This window comes from Daphnia carinata, chromosome 7 (genome assembly GCF_022539665.2).
Source record: "Daphnia carinata strain CSIRO-1 chromosome 7, CSIRO_AGI_Dcar_HiC_V3, whole genome shotgun sequence".
Lineage (NCBI taxonomy): Eukaryota > Metazoa > Arthropoda > Branchiopoda > Diplostraca > Daphniidae > Daphnia > Daphnia carinata.
In genome coordinates this window covers 7,666,777-7,683,989 of record NC_081337.1, presented here as the reverse complement: position 1 = coordinate 7,683,989, position 17,213 = coordinate 7,666,777, and the positions used below count along the sequence as shown (strand labels likewise).

General features: G+C 36.2%; 5 protein-coding genes across 6 annotated transcripts in view; 3 read left to right on the top strand and 2 right to left on the bottom strand.

Annotated features, from left to right (window-relative positions):
* LOC130688711 (cytosolic carboxypeptidase 2-like) overlaps nucleotides 1–5,030 on the top strand; it is a 63,056-nt gene extending 58,026 nt beyond the window's left edge. Inside the window, exons 2-16 of the mRNA XM_057511724.2 lie at nucleotides 438–491; nucleotides 563–735; nucleotides 1,156–1,320; nucleotides 1,389–1,621; nucleotides 1,676–1,822; nucleotides 1,893–2,025; nucleotides 2,088–2,198; nucleotides 2,264–2,371; nucleotides 2,431–2,600; nucleotides 2,777–2,936; nucleotides 3,005–3,241; nucleotides 3,449–3,540; nucleotides 3,921–4,011; nucleotides 4,078–4,614; nucleotides 4,671–5,030. Of these exons, the coding sequence (XP_057367707.1) occupies nucleotides 470–491; nucleotides 563–735; nucleotides 1,156–1,320; nucleotides 1,389–1,621; nucleotides 1,676–1,822; nucleotides 1,893–2,025; nucleotides 2,088–2,198; nucleotides 2,264–2,371; nucleotides 2,431–2,600; nucleotides 2,777–2,936; nucleotides 3,005–3,241; nucleotides 3,449–3,540; nucleotides 3,921–4,011; nucleotides 4,078–4,614; nucleotides 4,671–4,871 (2,580 nt within the window). The 5' untranslated portion in view covers nucleotides 438–469 and the 3' untranslated portion in view covers nucleotides 4,872–5,030. The remainder of the gene's footprint in view (nucleotides 1–437; nucleotides 492–562; nucleotides 736–1,155; nucleotides 1,321–1,388; nucleotides 1,622–1,675; nucleotides 1,823–1,892; nucleotides 2,026–2,087; nucleotides 2,199–2,263; nucleotides 2,372–2,430; nucleotides 2,601–2,776; nucleotides 2,937–3,004; nucleotides 3,242–3,448; nucleotides 3,541–3,920; nucleotides 4,012–4,077; nucleotides 4,615–4,670) is intronic.
* A 1,194-nt stretch (nucleotides 5,031–6,224) lies between these two features.
* LOC130688295 (probable cysteine--tRNA ligase, mitochondrial) lies at nucleotides 6,225–9,673 on the top strand. The gene is made up of 13 exons (XM_057511276.2): nucleotides 6,225–6,447; nucleotides 6,680–6,730; nucleotides 6,805–6,887; nucleotides 6,945–6,982; nucleotides 7,047–7,415; nucleotides 7,483–7,505; nucleotides 7,567–7,700; nucleotides 7,770–7,901; nucleotides 7,992–8,134; nucleotides 8,194–8,421; nucleotides 8,480–8,596; nucleotides 8,665–8,760; nucleotides 8,816–9,673. The coding sequence occupies exons 1-13, from the start codon at nucleotides 6,272–6,274 to the stop codon at nucleotides 8,852–8,854; spliced, it is 1,629 nt and encodes a 542-aa protein (XP_057367259.1). The 5' UTR covers nucleotides 6,225–6,271; the 3' UTR covers nucleotides 8,855–9,673.
* A 152-nt stretch (nucleotides 9,674–9,825) lies between these two features.
* Nucleotides 9,826–10,556, bottom strand: LOC130688679 (5-hydroxyisourate hydrolase-like). Its single transcript, XM_057511679.2, has 3 exons — nucleotides 10,330–10,556; nucleotides 10,071–10,206; nucleotides 9,826–10,012 (listed from the first exon to the last, which is right to left on the bottom strand). The coding sequence occupies exons 1-3, from the start codon at nucleotides 10,455–10,457 to the stop codon at nucleotides 9,923–9,925; spliced, it is 354 nt and encodes a 117-aa protein (XP_057367662.1). The 5' UTR covers nucleotides 10,458–10,556; the 3' UTR covers nucleotides 9,826–9,922.
* Nucleotides 10,557–11,406: 850 nt separating this feature from the next.
* Nucleotides 11,407–15,511, top strand: LOC130688718 (lysine-specific histone demethylase 1A-like). Of its 2 annotated transcripts, none has more exons than XM_059496393.1 (19): nucleotides 11,407–11,639; nucleotides 11,725–11,956; nucleotides 12,017–12,150; nucleotides 12,216–12,295; nucleotides 12,418–12,499; nucleotides 12,556–12,675; nucleotides 12,753–12,871; nucleotides 12,927–12,984; nucleotides 13,041–13,183; nucleotides 13,262–13,352; nucleotides 13,612–13,746; nucleotides 13,820–13,897; nucleotides 14,015–14,068; nucleotides 14,137–14,227; nucleotides 14,287–14,439; nucleotides 14,527–14,781; nucleotides 14,846–15,006; nucleotides 15,067–15,239; nucleotides 15,300–15,511. In XM_059496393.1, the coding sequence occupies exons 1-19, from the start codon at nucleotides 11,529–11,531 to the stop codon at nucleotides 15,325–15,327; spliced, it is 2,298 nt and encodes a 765-aa protein (XP_059352376.1). In that variant the 5' UTR covers nucleotides 11,407–11,528; the 3' UTR covers nucleotides 15,328–15,511. The 2 variants fall into 2 exon arrangements, with proteins under 2 accessions (XP_059352376.1, XP_057367720.1); XM_057511737.2 differs by having other exon boundaries at nucleotides 11,408–11,639; nucleotides 15,067–15,247; nucleotides 15,309–15,511.
* LOC130688556 (NADH-cytochrome b5 reductase 3-like) lies at nucleotides 15,441–17,103 on the bottom strand. The gene is made up of 7 exons (XM_057511538.1): nucleotides 16,943–17,103; nucleotides 16,602–16,827; nucleotides 16,417–16,535; nucleotides 16,137–16,341; nucleotides 16,008–16,030; nucleotides 15,777–15,948; nucleotides 15,441–15,706 (listed from the first exon to the last, which is right to left on the bottom strand). Exons 1-7 carry the CDS (start codon nucleotides 16,958–16,960, stop codon nucleotides 15,534–15,536), a joined length of 936 nt encoding a protein of 311 aa, XP_057367521.1. The 5' UTR covers nucleotides 16,961–17,103; the 3' UTR covers nucleotides 15,441–15,533.
* Nucleotides 17,104–17,213: the final 110 nt, after the last annotated feature.

Here is a 17,213-nt window from a genome sequence, read left to right as displayed (position 1 = left end):
CGTGGACTCGTGGCACAATGGTTATAGAATTTATTATTATTATTCATTTAAAATTATTTACAATGTTTTAAAGAAGAAATTTTAAAGAAGTAACGACAAAGGCAACCTAAAGACTAAACATCGTCCTAAAATAGAAAGTAATATGTTCGAAATTTATTCTCGAGCAACCAGATGAAAAACGAATCATCTTTTCCTAAAAAAATCAAGAGTCATGAATACGAAGTCCATTTATTCGAAAGTTCAAAGATCAAGAATAATTTGATTTTTGATTCAGAATCAAACATTTGATTCGAAGCAATTTATTCGACAGAAAACGACAGGTTTCACATTTGGAAAAAAAAGAATTAAATATTGCAGGGCTGCTTTCTACGATAATCTATCATCGATTTCTGACATTTATTCGATAGCAAGCTATCGTTTGGTTGCCACGGCAATAGCTTAAACACTTTTGCGGAAACGTACTAGGACTATGGACAACACTACGGAAAAAGGTACAATTCCTATTTATTAATTATAATATTTTTTGAATTTTGCCTCTTGTCTTTACGTTAATTTTGTGTAGAAAACGGTGTGACTAGGTCCATTACATTGAACTTGAATCAAACCACTCAATTAGTTTTACCTTCTACTGACAATGAGATTTCAAGTCCTAAACTAAGCGAACCAAGGCACCTCTTTTCTCTTCAAAGAGAACTTGGTCCACAGCAAGCTCCGCGCTGGCCAGCAGAATGTCAGGTGAATTGTAATGCTGTGATGGTTTTTTCACACACAGAAAGCACACACATATGCACACATATGCACATATTTAAATGTTCACACATTCATGGCTGTGTTAGACTTGTTTTGTTTCAGGTAATGGTCTTACTGTGTTCAAAGTTTTCTTTGACCTGACTTTGAACCTTGACTTCTACCCTTGTAGATTTAAGTTGGTCTAACCACCAAACATCTTTCTTACATATCTTAGCAATGATTCCCCCCTGTTTTGATAACACAAGCTTTCAATTTTCTTCTGCGCTTTTGTATATCAACAGCTGTAAATAATCTCTGAACTGCACATCAGTAAGGCATAAATCTTTAGCCATAAATTGGTCCAAAGACTTGGACCTATAACATCTGAGCTGAAAGTCTGACAAGTAATATAAATTATTTTTCCAGATGGCAGTAGCCACACCAAAACATATTGTCCAATGTCTTACAGAACGAGAACCTTACTATCAAGCTACTGGAACAGAACCAGAACCATCCCCTTGGGGAGATGAAGTCCTGAAAAGTGGAGGGGACTTGGTATATTGTTATATACCAGAAAGTACAGCTCCATATGTAATCCCTTCATTTATTTTGAACTTCCTGTTTAATTTGTTGATGTAACAGTTTTATCTTTTAACAAGTTCACCAGATCCAGCACTGCAAATGGACTTGCACCAGCTGATGATAATCGCTTTCTTGTACCAGACGACTCTCTCATATTTGAATCACGCTTTGAGTCAGGCAATTTGTCAAAAGTATTTAGAATCACGGGAAATTTCTATGAGCTCCATTTACGCCCTGACCTGTACACCTCGCGACACCTGCAATGGTTTTATTTTAGTGTTAAGAATATGCAAGCCAAAACAACCTACAGGTAAATCTCGTTCGTTTTGTGTCATAACAATGGTGATAAAACAACTGTTTGAAGGTTTTCCATTGTAAATTTTGCGAAGGCAGATAGTCTCTATTTGGAAGGAATGAAACCTCTAATGTATTCAGAAAAACGCGCAGAAACGGAAGGAATTGGTTGGAACCGATGTGGTACCCGAATTGCATATTATCGGAACGACAACATGTAATATATTTCAAAATAGGTGATTCTTTTATTCACTGTACTAAATTTCTTTTTGTGAGGCTTGTTCTAGGAGAGATGGTGCGAATCCAACTCATACACTAAGCTTTACTTTAGAATTTCCTTATTCAGAAGATACAGTGTATCTTGCCTATTGTTATCCTTACACCTATTCTCATTTACAAGACAGGTTACTCCTTATTCAGGTAAACGAAAACTCGCAATTGGTTTCTTCTGTAAACATTTTGCTTGATGCAAATGTCTGTAGAACGATGAAGAACGCGCGCAGTACTGCAAAATCCGCCTGTTATGCCGGAGCTTGGCTGGGAACAGTGTTCATGTCTTGACTATAACTAGTCCTAGCACCGAAGATTCTGGGGTAGTCATGAAAAAAAACTGTTATTGATTTGATGAATTTCAATTGTTTGCCAACTGTACATCTAGAAATCTGGAATCGTTCTGACCGCGAGAGTCCATCCAGGAGAGACGCCGAGTTCATGGATAATGGATGGTGTTTTAGACTTTTTGACTGGGTCTAGTGCGTGTGCTCAAGTAGACGATTTTTTCTTTCCAAATTGCCGTTAAAAATGTTAATAATCTTCAAATTTCAGGAATTGCGAGAAAAGTTCATATTTAAGATTATCCCAATGCTGAATCCTGACGGAGTGATTGTTGGTAATACCAGATGCTCTCTTGCTGCTCGCGACCTAAATCGGCAATATCGTGTTGTCAGCAGGGAATGTTATCCACCTGTTTGGCATGTGAAAATGTTAATAAGAAAGTGAGTATTTTCATACACTCCTCCACTGATTTGTCTTGAATAATTGCATTACTATTTTTATTGATTTATTTATGTTTTATTCATTTTTTAAAATTTATTTATTATTTCTAATTTACTTGTTTATTTTATTTATTTATGTATTTGTTTTCTATTTTTTTCTTCTTTTTCTCCAACAGATTAATGGAAGAGAGACCTGTTGCTTTCTACTGTGACTTTCACAGCCATTCCCGAAAGCATAATGTATTCATCTATGGATGTGAAGATAAAGACGTCAACGAACTTCCCCTTATCGAGCAGGTTTTCCCGCTGATGATGCATAAAGCTTCAAATGGCAAGGTTCACATTGAATTGTTTAACATTGGCTTCATTTCTTTCTTTCTAATCCTCGTATTCGTTTTCACTAGTTTGATTTTGAAAACTGCAAATTTGTGGTCCAACGTGCTAAAGAAGGAACTGGAAGGGTAGTCATGAAGCAACTTGGTGTTCAGTATAGTTACACGCTTGAAGCCTCTGTTTGCGGAACCCTAACCGGATCGGATAGTTCGTCTGTGCAAACTCATTTTACTATACAGGACTACCAGGATATTGGATATATCTTCTGTGAAACACTGGCAAATTTCTTCAATCCGAATCCTTCTAGAGTAAATTCTTTTCTACTTTTCCTGTCTTAGATTTGCCATAAGCTCAAATCGTATAGCATTATCTGACTATTATGACAATTGTTTTTTTAAATAACCTTTGCTTGCTAACATACTTGGATGACTTATGTGGTCAGTAACTAATTGTTCTTGGTTATTTTACCGTTTAACTAATTTATTTTGTTTGCGATTTTTTTTTAGTTGCTCTAGGTCCATTGGATTGAACGTGCATTGCGTTATTTATCAAACGCGGGTTCTTCAGCAGAAGAACCAGTATACGTCAAGGTCCCTGATGAAGATAGGTAAATTATTTGATTAAATGCTATGCATTTTCGTTTATTTTACTCTGATTCGTATGGCCAATGATGGTTCGGTAAAAGGTCTGATATGAATTCAGTTGGCAAAGCAAGCGTTTCCCTTGTTGGATACATAAAAGGTCAAGCATATTCTTTTATGACTAGACTTTCGTGAAACAAACAGTAAATGTCTGTGCTAACAGTAAACTTGGTTGCTGGAAGTTTGTAGCAAAAACTAGTTTCCTGTGTGTGACACACAATCCTATTTGGCTTTGTACCCTGAATTCTAGCATGATCACACTCAAAGCTGAGGCCTAGTTTTCCACCCGGTTGCATAGTTAATGGTATACAAGGAATTTTCCGTACTAAAGATTTTGTTTTAACAGCCCTGAAGAAGAGAACGCCAGAAGGTGTTTTCAGTCCAGAAGGTTTTCACTGCTTGTCAATAGCTCTCACAAAAAAACGGATTTTTTACAGGTAACGTAATGTTTTCTACGTCGTGCTTTTTATTGTTTCATCACTAATACGTTGATCTCATTTAAGGTTGCCCGATGTATTAGTCAACTAAACGTACAAATGTCCCATTTGACTTGTGGGACGCGCTCGCGGTCGAACTCGTTTTCTCCGTCACCGTCTAGATCGCCATCGTTAAAATCATATATTTCAGCATCAGCATCTCCAAGAAGTGGTCCATCGCCCACTATACCCTCCAACAGGATAAAGCCGAGAGATGTTTTCTTTAGAAAAAGACCTAAGAAATTAGTTCGAAGTTTAACACTGCCAAGTGTCGACAATGCCTTGCCTGTTACGGTTTCGTTTCCAAGCAGTTCGGAATCCGAAGACAAATCTTCTGCAAACGTTTCTGGTTCGTTGTCAAAAGTGAAGAATCAAGTATTGGTCGACTTTCAATCAAAAACGTCGTTGGTAAACGGTGTTTGTCTACGAACCAATCCTCCTTCAGCAATCCATGGTCGGAATGCGTCGTCAGTTAGTAGACCCGATTCACTTCGCGGGATGCCAAAGAGAACCCTAGACTCGAGTTTGAAAGGCACTAAACCTAAAGCTCATTTCACACTTCAGGTACTTTTGGAATTCTACAATCAGGTTCTCGACGTTAATTGTCATGTGTGTCATAGGTTGTTCAAGACGTGAACAGATTGAAATCCGCCTCAGAAGTCCCTCCAGCTGTGCAAAAAACGAAGCAATCGCAAACCACAACAACCCTTCCGAAGAGAAAATCGAAGAAAAAACATGCGAAAAGTCCAAGTGCAAACGCTAAAACAGAACTATATAGAGTGGGAGCTCTTAGCCGTGTACTTCATGCTATGAAGAAGTGATCTCGTTTTGTTAGTTGGAAAACTTATTGCCCAAAATTTTAGATTAAATCCGTAGCTTAACTGAATTGTGGACATTACAATACATATATGTATTGTAATGTCAACATAATAATGTCCACAAAATTAGGTGTGTACACCTAATTTCTTTTTTGTACTTCTGTCTGACAAATAAAAGTTAAGAGCAAGTATAGTTTGAGCATGATTACACTCCTTGCCAGGATTTCTGAATGTTCTACGTTTCATTTTTCATTGAGTTTTATTTCCCAGTGAGGTCGAATTACACCCGTCAATGTGTTCCCAACATCTTCGTCCGCAACGTGTTCATGTATGATAGGTAACCAATTTTGGGAAGTGACTTAAAAGCTAATTTTATAAGAAAAGTGCATCATAGCGTTACTGGTGGATCTTCAGTATACGAAATTTACGCTATGTAAAGGTTGGTTGGACTTCCTAGTCTTTGAGATTTTCCAGTGAAGATTAGATATGAATCTTTCCAATCATGGAATTGCTAGTTCTAAAGGCTGTTAGAACGAACGATCTCGGTTATAAAAATATTAATAACATCTCATCTAATAAGACCTAATAGGGGTAAATTTATGAGCTGATGACATGAAGGGAATTGTAGTCAGGGTTAGACTTTTATCGTTGCGAAAATTTATTTAATCGTTTGCAATCATTTTTCCTACGACCTGGTCTCAGCCATCGAGAGTACGGTATTTTGTAACATTTTCCGTCACGCTGGACGTGATCATTTCTAGCTTTTCCCCATGTAAAATGCATTGGGATAGCCAAAATGCTGAACTGTTGATAATAATAATATAGATAAGTATAATGAAAGTTCGTTGTTTGTCTTTAATTTTCGCTTATGTGATACATGCTTTATGTACTTTTCAAAAAAAAAAAATTATTTTATACAATGTAATTTCATTAAAGCAACTGTGTGTTATCATCGAAATCATATTAAATTGTCGAAATTGTCGCTACTATTGTGCCATTACCTCGCGGTATTTTACACACGCTTCAAAACTTCAAATTTATAATTTGAATATAATTCTAAATACATTATATTTAGATTTTAAAATTGCATTGGGCCTTATCTCAAATGAAATTTAATAATTATATTTTTATTGTTTAAATAGCAGAAACAATTCCCGAACGAAAGGCCCAAAGTTTTCATGTTTTATTTATTGTGTCGCATTAGTAAATGAAATTAAATAGTTTTTATCGCGAAAAAACTATAACTGGGGGATGCTAAATTTATAACTCTGGTCTGACCGTTGTCTTACACCCTAACAGCTATCGGGAGAGAGGGATTCGGCCTTTGTCTACATCTTTTTAACGGCAGACGCACATGTTCTGCTAGCCCCATTTTGAAAGAAAACAGCTGACATTGATCATTCATGGCGTTACCGCTAATTCTCCGTCTTGGTAGTCAATATTGTGGAAAACAAATTAAAATACGTGGAAGGAAATTGTCATCTGTGCCCTTGAATCCAGTTTCAGGGCTAAATGTCTTTGATTCATATTCTAAGAAAAAGTCACCTCTTTTGACAAAGCATCCAAATATTCTGACCTGGTAATAGTAATAATAATAGCTTACTGTGATAAAGACACAAATTTAAATCTTAATTTATTTATATTTTTTGTTTTTTATTCAAAAAAACAAACAAAAACAATGATACTTAAGCCTCTGTTGTATGTAATAACCCTAAAAGATTGAAAGTTGTAATGTATTAATGATAGTAACTGAAAGCTAGACAACATATTTAATTTTATTTATAAAGAATTTATTAAATTCTGTGTTTAAGGTACATCTGTGGCCCAACTGTGTATGACTTTGCTCATATTGGCCATGCATGGTATTCAATTTTATTGATATATTTCAATTTTGCTTCTTCCTTTTTTATTTTCTTCTACTGCTTGTGATTTACAGGTGCTACGTGAACTTTGATATCATGAGAAGGATTATGGAGCAATATTTTAACCTGAATGTCATTCAAGTTATGAACATAACAGGTATGAGTAATATTGTAAGATGTGGCTTTGAAGAAACTACTACATAATCATTTCTAGACATTGATGACAAAATAATTCAAAAAGCCATTGATGAGGTATGCTTGCATATTTTTCTATGTCATAAATCTTCATTTTATACATAATTAGACATGATTTCAGAAAGTTGATTTCAAAGAAGTCTCCAGCAAGTATGAAATGGCATTCTTAAATGATTTGGATAGCCTTTCAGTTCAGAAACCAACGGTACTGACCAAAGTATCTGATTTTATTCCTCAAATAATATCCTTCATTGAAGCATTACTCCATCGAGAGTTAGCCTATACAACTGACGATGGATCTGTGTACTTTAACCTAAACACCTATGTAAAAAGATATGAATATGGAAAGCTAAAGCCGTTCCAGATGTCAACTGTGGAGTTGAAAAACTCAAGGAACTATAACGATTTCGCATTGTGGAAAGCAGCCAAGTCTGATACTGAACCTAGCTGGACACCCAGCTGGGGTGGTAAAGGAAGACCCGGATGGCATGTAAAGATTTTCTATTTTTCTATTTTATTTTCAATGTTTGTAACCTAATCAGTGTTGAATTCTACAGATTGAATGTTCTGCCATGGCTAGGTTCAATGATAACTTTACCCATGTATAACTGTAGCTTGACTGATAGCATTTCGAAAACTAGTTACGTTTTTGGCCCATCGGTTGATGTCCATTCGGGAGGCATAGATTTACTCTTTCCTCACCACGAAAACGAAGAAGCTCAATGTTGCGCCTACCATGAAATTCCCCAGTGGGTTGGACACTGGATACATAGTAGTAAGTAAAATTTTATTTTTGTGATTCGCCATCCTTTTCCTAAATTCAGTTTGTCGCTTATCGCTGAAGATCTTTTGCGTTTGTCCGGTGGCACTAAAATGTCGAAGTCCTTGAAGAACACAGTTAGCATCAAAGAATTTTTGCAAACATATTCAGCAGACCAGTTTCGTATGATGTGCCTTCTATCCAGTTATCGAAATGGTAAACTTGTACATACTTCGATACAAATAAGTTACTTTTGTTTGTTCTTATTTTCTTATTGTTATTACTTTTCTTTATTTTTTTTTTTAGACATGGAGTTAACTGAGGCTTCTTTGAGGCTGGCGAAAGATTTCTTGGATGTTGTTCGTGAATTTTTCATAGAATGTCGTTTTTTTCTCCGGAACAACACTAATATGCTTCAATCTTCGATTGATTCCAAGTTGTTACTGACTGTATTGTATAATTTTTCATTATATCTGCTTGTCACATTCTTAAAACAATTCGAATTTAGAGCTTAGTAGAAACTGAATCAATGGTCAAAAGTCACTTAGGAGACGATTTCAACACTGCCCAAGCCACTAGTGCTGTTAGAAAGTTGATATTGTTAACTCGAAAAGAAATTAATAATTCAAGTATCGGGAATCGGAAAGCAACGGATCACAATCCTGGGATCGCAGCTGTGGCCAGTGTACTGAACTTTGTATCCAAATACTTCAGCAATCTTGGATTAACTTCTGCCGTATTAACATTACAGTTATTATGCAAAAGGATTGATTAATTTTTTCCCACCTGTTTAGGGAAATCTGGTTAATACCATGGAAATGGACGCATCTTTGATTATCGATAATTTTGTTGAATTTAGAAGTCAAATCCGCCAATGTGCCTTAGATATGAAGTCTAATCAACAGGGAAAGGTGTTATAGCATTTCAGATTTGATGTTCGTAATTCTAAGTGTGCATTTTTCAATCCCGTTTTTTCTAGGATGATTCTTCTAGTACAGTCAATACTAGAAAAATTTTACTAACGGCCTGTGATCGAATTAGAGAAGATTTGAAGCTTAAAGGAATACAGCTAAAGGTGCGAGATATTCTATCTGCATAACTGCCGTCATGTAAATCAACTTGTGCTTTAGGATCAAGAGAAAACCACGACTTGGACTTTGGTGAGATAGTCGTAAATCATTTTTGGATAACGATTTCATTAACGATCAACCGTGCTGTGAATACAGTAACAATTCGCAGCAGTCTTTAGATCGATTTTATTCATTCCGCAATATTTTTTTAAAAACATTTTTGTATTTGTTTCTTCTACGGTTGTTCACAGGCGTTTCAAAGATGCTGCAACACCATGTGTCGCAAAGGTTTTCGTGAAGTGCCATTCGATGTAAGCTAGAGATGGCTTTTTATTATCTTCTTAAACTAAATCACACCTCAAGTTCTTTTATAATCAGTGGAATCCGTTAATTCCGTTACCGCTAAACGTTTTGGAATTTTTAAAAACCGAATATGATTTATCCGCAAGCAGACAATTTTGGATATATTTTGGCTGTAAGCTGTCTTTTCATACTTACATGATATTCGCTTTCAACTTGTTCCTACTGTTGTTTGTTTCTGTTTTTAACCGGAGACTTACATCTGAGAACGAAATTTTTCGAAGCGATAAACCGGGTAAAGAAGTTTCGCTTAGTTTTTGTTGGTTTTTCAGCCTTCACTTTCGGGAACCCTTTACATCTGGCGCTGTTCCCTTACATTATTTGAATGTTTTGCGTCTGTTACTCACAAAATTTTCTTTCCAATTTCACCTCCGCCTTAGTAACCAACCGAATGCTACCCACAACGGTGGGGATAATCCAACTTTGAATTATTTTCAAGATGTGACCTTGAGAAGAAATATTTGAAATTCGGGAGCTCTTGTTTCTGTAACGTGCTATATATGCCGTTGTTTTGCAAATCAAATGATGACCTCACTACACGCGGAATTTGTTTAATTAGGTTTTCTTCTTTGTTTGGTTACTAGAGAACCGGAAACAGAAATCAAATACAAGTTTAGTGAGCAAACTAGTAGAATAAAACTACAAGGAACATGAACTACAACTATAATGACAGAAACACCAACAAGGAACCAACTTGCTTCAGCAACAGGTAGTTATAATTGTATGTATTTTTTCACCACAATCACCTTTTGATATTGCCTTAAACCATTAAAGAGCTTTTGCCTAACATGGCAAACATATGGAATTTTAGCTTCCTCTGTAGGTACTATAACCAAATGGGCTTACCAGAAGAGGTACATGGTAGTGTTCATTTGTGTTTAAAATGTTGAATATTACCTAGATTGAATAAATTACTTTTTTTGTAATACTGTAGAACTAGCACAAAAACCAGTACCTCAACATATGGATAAAAAGTGTCAATATGCATTTCCTTAAAATACGAAGAAGTGTCAAAAAACATTTTGTACATTCCAGCTGAAAATTCATCTTTTGATAACAGGCCTGGTAATCGTCCATCTTCATTTGTCTTCCTTTTTAAGCATTTTTTTCCAAATAAAATATTAGTAAAATCAAAAGTGCAATACGAAAAACAAAACAAAACAAAACAAAAAAAAAAAAAAAAAAAACAAATAAACAAAAAATGCGACGCATACCCTTGTCTGAGAATTTCCCATGACGAATCTGATTTCATTCGATGTAACATAATTTGCATTCCATTTGCTGGCTTTCCCGTGGCAGTATTGAGAACATGCGTAGTTAATGGCGAATAATTGGACGCCATTTAACTTAATATTTTTAAACACAATGGCTAGTTATATTTCGAATGAATAATTCGAATACCGATATAGATAGGATAACTCAATTTACAACTTCTGCTTCTCATTAGGAATCGGTCCCTCGTCGATCGGGTTAGTTTTTTTTTTTAGCGATCGTTCGGGTCACTTTGGTTTTCGGTGCGGTTCTTCCAGATCGCGGATCGTCTATTTTTCAACCCATGGGTATTGTAATCGACTTGGTTGGGTGATTTTTATTGATTTTTAGTTTATTGATTGATTATTTTAATTTAAAAATTTAATACCTACCTATAATTATGAAAACGACACACTTTGATCAGTTAAACGAGACCCCAAAATAAAACAATGTATTAGAAAAATAGTAGTATTTTATTATACACATAAACATTAAAAATTATATAGTAAATGGTTAGGATTATTAAAATATTAATCATCTTCGATCATGGCAACGCCTAGGCTGTGGTTTGCGGTAGATTCCCCGCGTGTTTTTCCCCTATGTGATTCATGAAAGACACCTGGACCCTACCAGGACTTCCCCTCGTACTTTTCCCCGTAAGATCAAGGCAGCTGAATGAGATTGAGTTGTTAAAAATACTATTTGTCATTTGTATCCCAAGAAAGGATTGAATTTTACAGTATTATTTCTATTCATGTCTCCCAAAATGAAAAATCACACAAGATTTGAACAATTTTCGAATTTCTTGATAGAAATAGAATATATAGAAGAAGTCAGGGTAATCGTGGAACATTGTGTAACCGGACCTTGGGACCGGATCTTAAAATCGATTCTTGGACCCGTTTTAGATCTCTTTACCCGTGGGTTAAAAAATGGACGATCTGCGCTCTGGAAGAACCGCACCAAAAACTAAAACGACCCAACAGATCGTTTAAAAAGCTTTTTGCTTTGGCAACCTTGTTTCGATGGCAAAAGCGTTTGTTTTCAGAAAAAAAATCAGTTGGATTAGATGTCAGTTGGAGTGGATGTTTTTTTATTTTTTTCTGCAGGACAATTTTGATTTTTCTGGGAAATCAAAATATTCTGAACAAAATAGGACGCAATGAGTAATTCTAGTGAAAAAGTTTCCACGTTAACCCCAAATACCACAGAGGAAAACGCCGATGACTCTGAAGACCTCCGCAGATCTAGTCGGCGGAGTAAAAGGGCAAGAGTACGATTTAAAATGTTGTTATTAATCATAAGGCATGCCAAAAAGGGAAATTAAGAAATTTAAAATTTAATCCTGCTTGATTTAGGTCGAAATTAAAGAAGTTGAAACTCATGACCACCCAGTTGAAGTTACTGGTGTGCCTGACGTAGACAAAGATGACAAAAAAGAACTAGCTCTTGATGCTAGTGTGGGAAAGTCAGAAGCACCCAAAGCTTCTATTGCAATTGGTAATGCACCATCTATTCAGGAACCAATATTGAAAGTTGAAACTAAAGATGAAGAAACAATCCATGATTCTGATTTTGAAGAACCGTCTGGTATTAATTTCTTTTCACATATTACTTTATTAGGACATTCATAATACTGATTTCATAAAGGATTGGAGGGTGCAGCTTTTCAAAGTCGTTTACCAGTTGACAAATTACATGTAGATGAAGCTGCTCATTTTACTGACATTGAACAAGGTGTTCCAGCAACAAAGAAACTATTTCTTTATATTAGGAATCGATTGGTAATCTTAATTATTCACAATTTTTATGCTTTGTTAATGGTACACTGAAAAATTATTGACATTAGCTGCAATTATGGTTGGAAAATCCAAAAATGGAGCTGACACTTGAAAATGCTTTGTTAGAATTGGAGCCACCCTATAATAGGTATCTCCAACAGTTTGTGAAAAATGAAAAACACCCCCGGATCCCTTCCCAAGAATTAATTACACGTTTCGATTTTTTCGATTTTTTTTTTATTATTTTGTTTGTTTTCGTTTTCGTTCTAGTGATACAAACTTAGTTGGAAGAATTCATGCATTTCTCCAACGCCATGGTTTCATCAACTTTGGTGTTTTCAAAAGAATTACGGTATTTCAAATTTTAAAAATCTATTTTGTATTATCTCATTATAAATTTGAATTTAGCCAATTCCGGTTGCTTCAAAACCCTGTAAAGTTATTGTGATTGGAGCTGGCATATCTGGATTAGCAGCTGCCCAACAATTACGAAATTTTGGGTGTGAAGTTGTTGTTTTAGAAGCTAGAGTAAGTGTCGCTACAGACATCGACGGGCATTGGGAAAAACCCATCGTTTATAGTAAGCCTTACTCGTCTAAATCTAGGATCGTGTTGGGGGGAGAATTGCCACATTTCGAAAGAATTCGTATGTAGCGGACGTGGGAGCCATGGTAGTAACTGGCTTAGGAGGAAATCCAATCACTATTTTATCAAAACAAATTAGGTACATATCATGTTAAAAAGAATTAAAATCAATTATGACGATAATTGTTTTCCAGCATGGAGTTGCACAAAATTAAACAAAAATGTCCGTTATATGAAGCAAATGGAACTACGGTATATACCTAAAAAAACTGCGCTCGAAATTCAATTTCATTGCTGTTAATTTTCAGGTTCCCAAGGACAAAGACGAAATGGTCGAACGTGAATTTAATCGATTGCTTGAAGCCACCAGCTACATGTCGCATCAATTGGACATAAACTACGTTAGTACAAAACCAGTGTCACTTGGTCAAGCTTTGGAATGGGTTATTAAGTATACAAAATTATGCGTCTGTGTTTTATTAAATTAGTTCTTCGTATTAAATATCATATTTATTTCCATTTTCGGAAGGCTTCAAGAAAAAAATGTGAAAGAAAAACAAATCCAACACTGGAAGAACTACATTGCTCTCCAAGATAATTTGCGTTCCATACTCAATAAGGTATTACCAATGAAATTTTGAAAAATGGAAGGTATCCCTTTGCATTTTGAATTTTTACTTTTTCTTGCCGTAAGTTAGTGTGATATAAAAATCAGCGAATAAGAACCTGCAGTCGGCACGACAGCACCTATTTTTAGGTTCTATTTTAAGTAACTAACCGAAAATTTAATAGCACACGAACGAACTTGGATACCATTTTATTTATTTTTTTCCCGTTAATCGGATGGCATTGTTATTGAAAAACGAAACTTTTCTTTAGTTAATTGCTTTACAGGATAAAGTAGCTAAGTTGACACAACAATGGAATAAAATGAATGAAACGCGAGGCCAGCGTGATATCACTCAGGAATTTTCTCTTCGATCAAAACTAAGGGATATCCACCACGCACACAAGGTAAAACCTCATTCACTTTTTTCGCATTACGCCGAATTTTTGTAAGGTGACTCCAATATTAAACATTTCATAGGAATGGGCACAGCTTCAGGAACAGCAAAAAGAAACAGAGGAGAAATTGCAAGAACTGGAAGCATCCCCTCCTAGTGATGTAAGATAATTCTATTATTTTTATAAGAGGTTGACAAGCTACCAGACTTAGGATCTTTCCCATAAACTAAACACATTTTTTTTTTCTGGGTATTCGGTGCTATTTTTTTTTTTTCAGGTGTACCTTTCTTCACGTGACCGACAAATTTTAGATTGGCATTTCGCTAATTTGGTACAGTTTTCTTGATACATAGTTCGTATACTGAGAAATATCTAGCTTATAACGTTGAATTTCGTCAGGAATTTGCAAATGCAACGCCGCTTTCAAATCTGTCGTTAAAACACTGGGATCAAGATGACGATTTTGAGTTTACTGGGAGCCATCTAACAGGTTTGTCCTATTTTATTTTCTGCCAAATACCCGATGTAAACACTTTTTCGAATCTGAAGTGAGGAATGGATACAGCTGTTTGCCCATTGCCCTATCCGAAGGTCTGGATATTCGTCTTAACCAAGCCGTTCGTCAAGTGACCTACAGCAGTGAGAAAGTTGAAGTGAGTGTGTTTAACCCACGTAATACCAACCAAACTAGTACAATAACAGGTAAAAATTTTACCGAAGCTAAAAAAATGTTTTCTGTAGTAAAATGAAAAAATCATCGAAGTTTATCGGCTGAATTTCAATTTTTAGGCGACGCCGTTTTGTGCACTCTTCCACTGGGAGTACTAAAACAGATCACTTCTCTTAATGCAAACACAAGTGAGACTGAGAAGGCAGCCAATAACATGGTTGAATTTACTCCTCCTCTGCCAGAATGGAAGCTTTCGGCTATTCAGCGTCTAGGTTTTGGCAACCTCAACAAGGTCGCTCTTTGCTTCGAACGTATTTTCTGGGATCCGAACTCCAATTTATTTGGTCACGTCGGTTCTACTACTGCCTCCCGAGGTTTGTTTTGTCAAGAATTGTCTGCCCGGTTACTGTATTGCATTAATTTTTACTTCAAATATAGGAGAATTATTTCTATTTTGGAATCTATACAAAGCACCAGTTTTGTTGGCCCTTGTTGCCGGTGAGGCAGCGGCAATCATGGAGAATGTAGGCGATGACGTTATTGTAGGTCGTTGCATGGCCGTACTGAAAGGTATCTTTGGTAACGGAGCTGTCCCTCAGGTAAAACTTCGCAAATCAATCCAGTTAACAAAGACAAAAAAAAACTTCGTTTTATTAAAGCCAAAAGAAACCGTGGTAACCCGCTGGCGTTCCGATCCATGGGCCCGTGGATCCTATTCTTACGTTTCAACTAGCGCCACGGGAAATGACTATGACATATTAGCTTGTCCTGTAACTTCTACTGGCGAACAATTGACTTCTAGTTCAGAATCATCTATCCACCCTCGCCTTTTCTTTGCGGGTAAATTTAGTTTTCCGTTGATTGTCTGGCGCATTGTTTCATGTATCTTAACTTTGCTTAGGCGAGCATACTATTCGTAACTACCCTGCCACAGTTCATGGAGCGTTGCTCAGTGGTATACGGGAAGCCGCCAGAATAGCTGATTATTATCTTGGCTGTTCATACTAGAGTAGAGTTTTCTAACAAGTACGTATCTCACTAAGAAAAACTTGTATTGCTTATTGTGTTTCTTCCGGAAGCATACATCACGGACCTTAAATGCAATTTCAGGCAGTTTTTATTTACTTTAATAAGCGAATCTCAATTTTGGAGAATATCCTAATTTATCCAAATTCGGAATGCATGCGAAGTTGATCATGGGAGGAGGCCCACACATGACAACAAAAGTGTCATCAGCAGGCGGATACAAATGGCTAGCAATCATCTCAGCAGACACAAAGCCAGTGCTATATTTCCAACCTAATGGTCGAAGATCCAGTTATCAGAGAGTTACATTCGTTACTTATCGATAATTGAAAACATGAAATACCATCTGAAGGGCGATCGACAGTATACCATAACCGAAGTCGGTCAGGGTTTTTCGAAGCAGCTTCTTCTAATTCGTCACGTAACAAAATGTCGGCCTCGGTCTGATTTGCAAACAGAAGGGCCATGCAAGAGGTGTCATCTGGATTTCGCAAAATCTGCCGGATTAACTGCAACTGTAAAAACATTTATACTCAGTAATTTTTTTTTAAGCCATGACGAAACTCCCTGTTACCATAGGAGTAATTCCAGTTCCACCTATCACATCAACACAAATTTAGTACGTACAGCGTAACATTCACTAAAAAATCGAGCGTCATCCATAACAGATGTTTTCGCTTGACACTGTCCCTTACTGACATACCTGCAATCATGTTCAACTTTTTGAAAGCCACGTTAAAAGGTGGTGATTTTTTGTCTGGCTTTATAGCAAACAACCCGATGCCTTGGTGTATTAACAATCCAGATGGCCCTCTGACGTCAATCGAATCTCCTATGGGAAGTTTTTCTAAATACTGTGTCAATTTTCCACCTTCAGGAAATTTAGGGTTAACATCCTTGAAGTAAACCTAGAAAAATTCAATTAGCAAAAGAAAAAAAAAAAATTTAATGTCAAACTTGCAAAAAAATAACAACTAACTAACCTTTACAACTAAATCAAAATATCCTTTTTCCTCGTCACATGAAACAGGTGTATAAGGACGAACTACAAGCTGCTCATTTATTCTTGCTGACAAATAGACATGCTGTCCAACAGGAAGACCTTTAAAAAAACTGTTGAAGGAAAATTTCCCTAGAGAAATAAGTGAGATTGATAGTTGATATGTACCAAGAACATGCTGAGGAGAAGGGAGAGCAAATCTGTATCTTCTAGTATCATGGTTAATAAAATGGCGCTCAACCAACTTTAAGGGATACTTGGTTTGTGGATCAAGCAGTGTTATCAGTTCCTTCTGTTTGGTTGATTTGTCTTTTGGTTGCAACCAGTTGAAATACAGCTTCGCAGCAACTGCAGTCAAAACAACAATCCCAATGCCTGTCACAATGGGTAGACTCTAAATGATAAAGAGAAGTACATTAACCACACTACAAACCACAGGTTTCAAAGCTATATGTTTCTTGCATCTAGAATCTTAATGTCACATAGATTGCACGAAAATCAATTTATACCTTTCCCAGAGCATCCATTTCAAAATAACTTATACAATTGTCGGTTCTCAACTTTAAAATTCGGATACAAGAAAAATTTACACGATATTATGAACTGGCAGTTGTGCTAATGAAAAGATCGTAAAATTTCCCGATAAGGTTTCTCTTCGGATGAAAGATAAATTACGCCATCGACCCGGTTTGTTACTACGTTACCGCTATCACAACAGATGGCGATAGGGATAGCAGGGATTCGACTTAATTATTACGGCAATCCGTTTTGCACTTGGCT

Bases quoted from the DNA above. Each gene is read 5' to 3' on its own strand.
- LOC130688295 (XM_057511276.2), top strand. From the start codon at position 6,272: ATGGCGTTACCGCTAATTCTCCGTCTTGGTAGTCAATATTGTGGAAAA. The intron at 6,448-6,679 runs GTAATAGTAATA...TCTGTGTTTAAG, and splicing joins CATCCAAATATTCTGACCTG to GTACATCTGTGGCCCAACTG. The intron at 7,506-7,566 runs GTTCAATGATAA...TTCGAAAACTAG, and splicing joins GAATGTTCTGCCATGGCTAG to TTACGTTTTTGGCCCATCGG.
- LOC130688679 (XM_057511679.2), bottom strand. From the start codon at position 10,457: ATGGCGTCCAATTATTCGCCATTAACTACGCATGTTCTCAATACTGCC. The intron at 10,207-10,329 runs GTATGCGTCGCA...ATGCTTAAAAAG, and splicing joins TGGGAAATTCTCAGACAAGG to GAAGACAAATGAAGATGGAC. The intron at 10,013-10,070 runs GTACTGGTTTTT...TATTCAATCTAG, and splicing joins CTTTTTATCCATATGTTGAG to GTAATATTCAACATTTTAAA.
- LOC130688718 (XM_057511737.2), top strand. From the start codon at position 11,529: ATGAGTAATTCTAGTGAAAAAGTTTCCACGTTAACCCCAAATACCACA. The intron at 12,500-12,555 runs GTATTTCAAATT...ATTTGAATTTAG, and splicing joins GTGTTTTCAAAAGAATTACG to CCAATTCCGGTTGCTTCAAA. The intron at 15,007-15,066 runs GTAAAACTTCGC...GTTTTATTAAAG, and splicing joins GTAACGGAGCTGTCCCTCAG to CCAAAAGAAACCGTGGTAAC.
- LOC130688556 (XM_057511538.1), bottom strand. The intron at 16,536-16,601 runs GTACATATCAAC...GTTTTTTTAAAG, and splicing joins TTCTCCTCAGCATGTTCTTG to GTCTTCCTGTTGGACAGCAT. The intron at 16,342-16,416 runs GTTAGTTAGTTG...GAATTTTTCTAG, and splicing joins ATTTTGATTTAGTTGTAAAG to GTTTACTTCAAGGATGTTAA.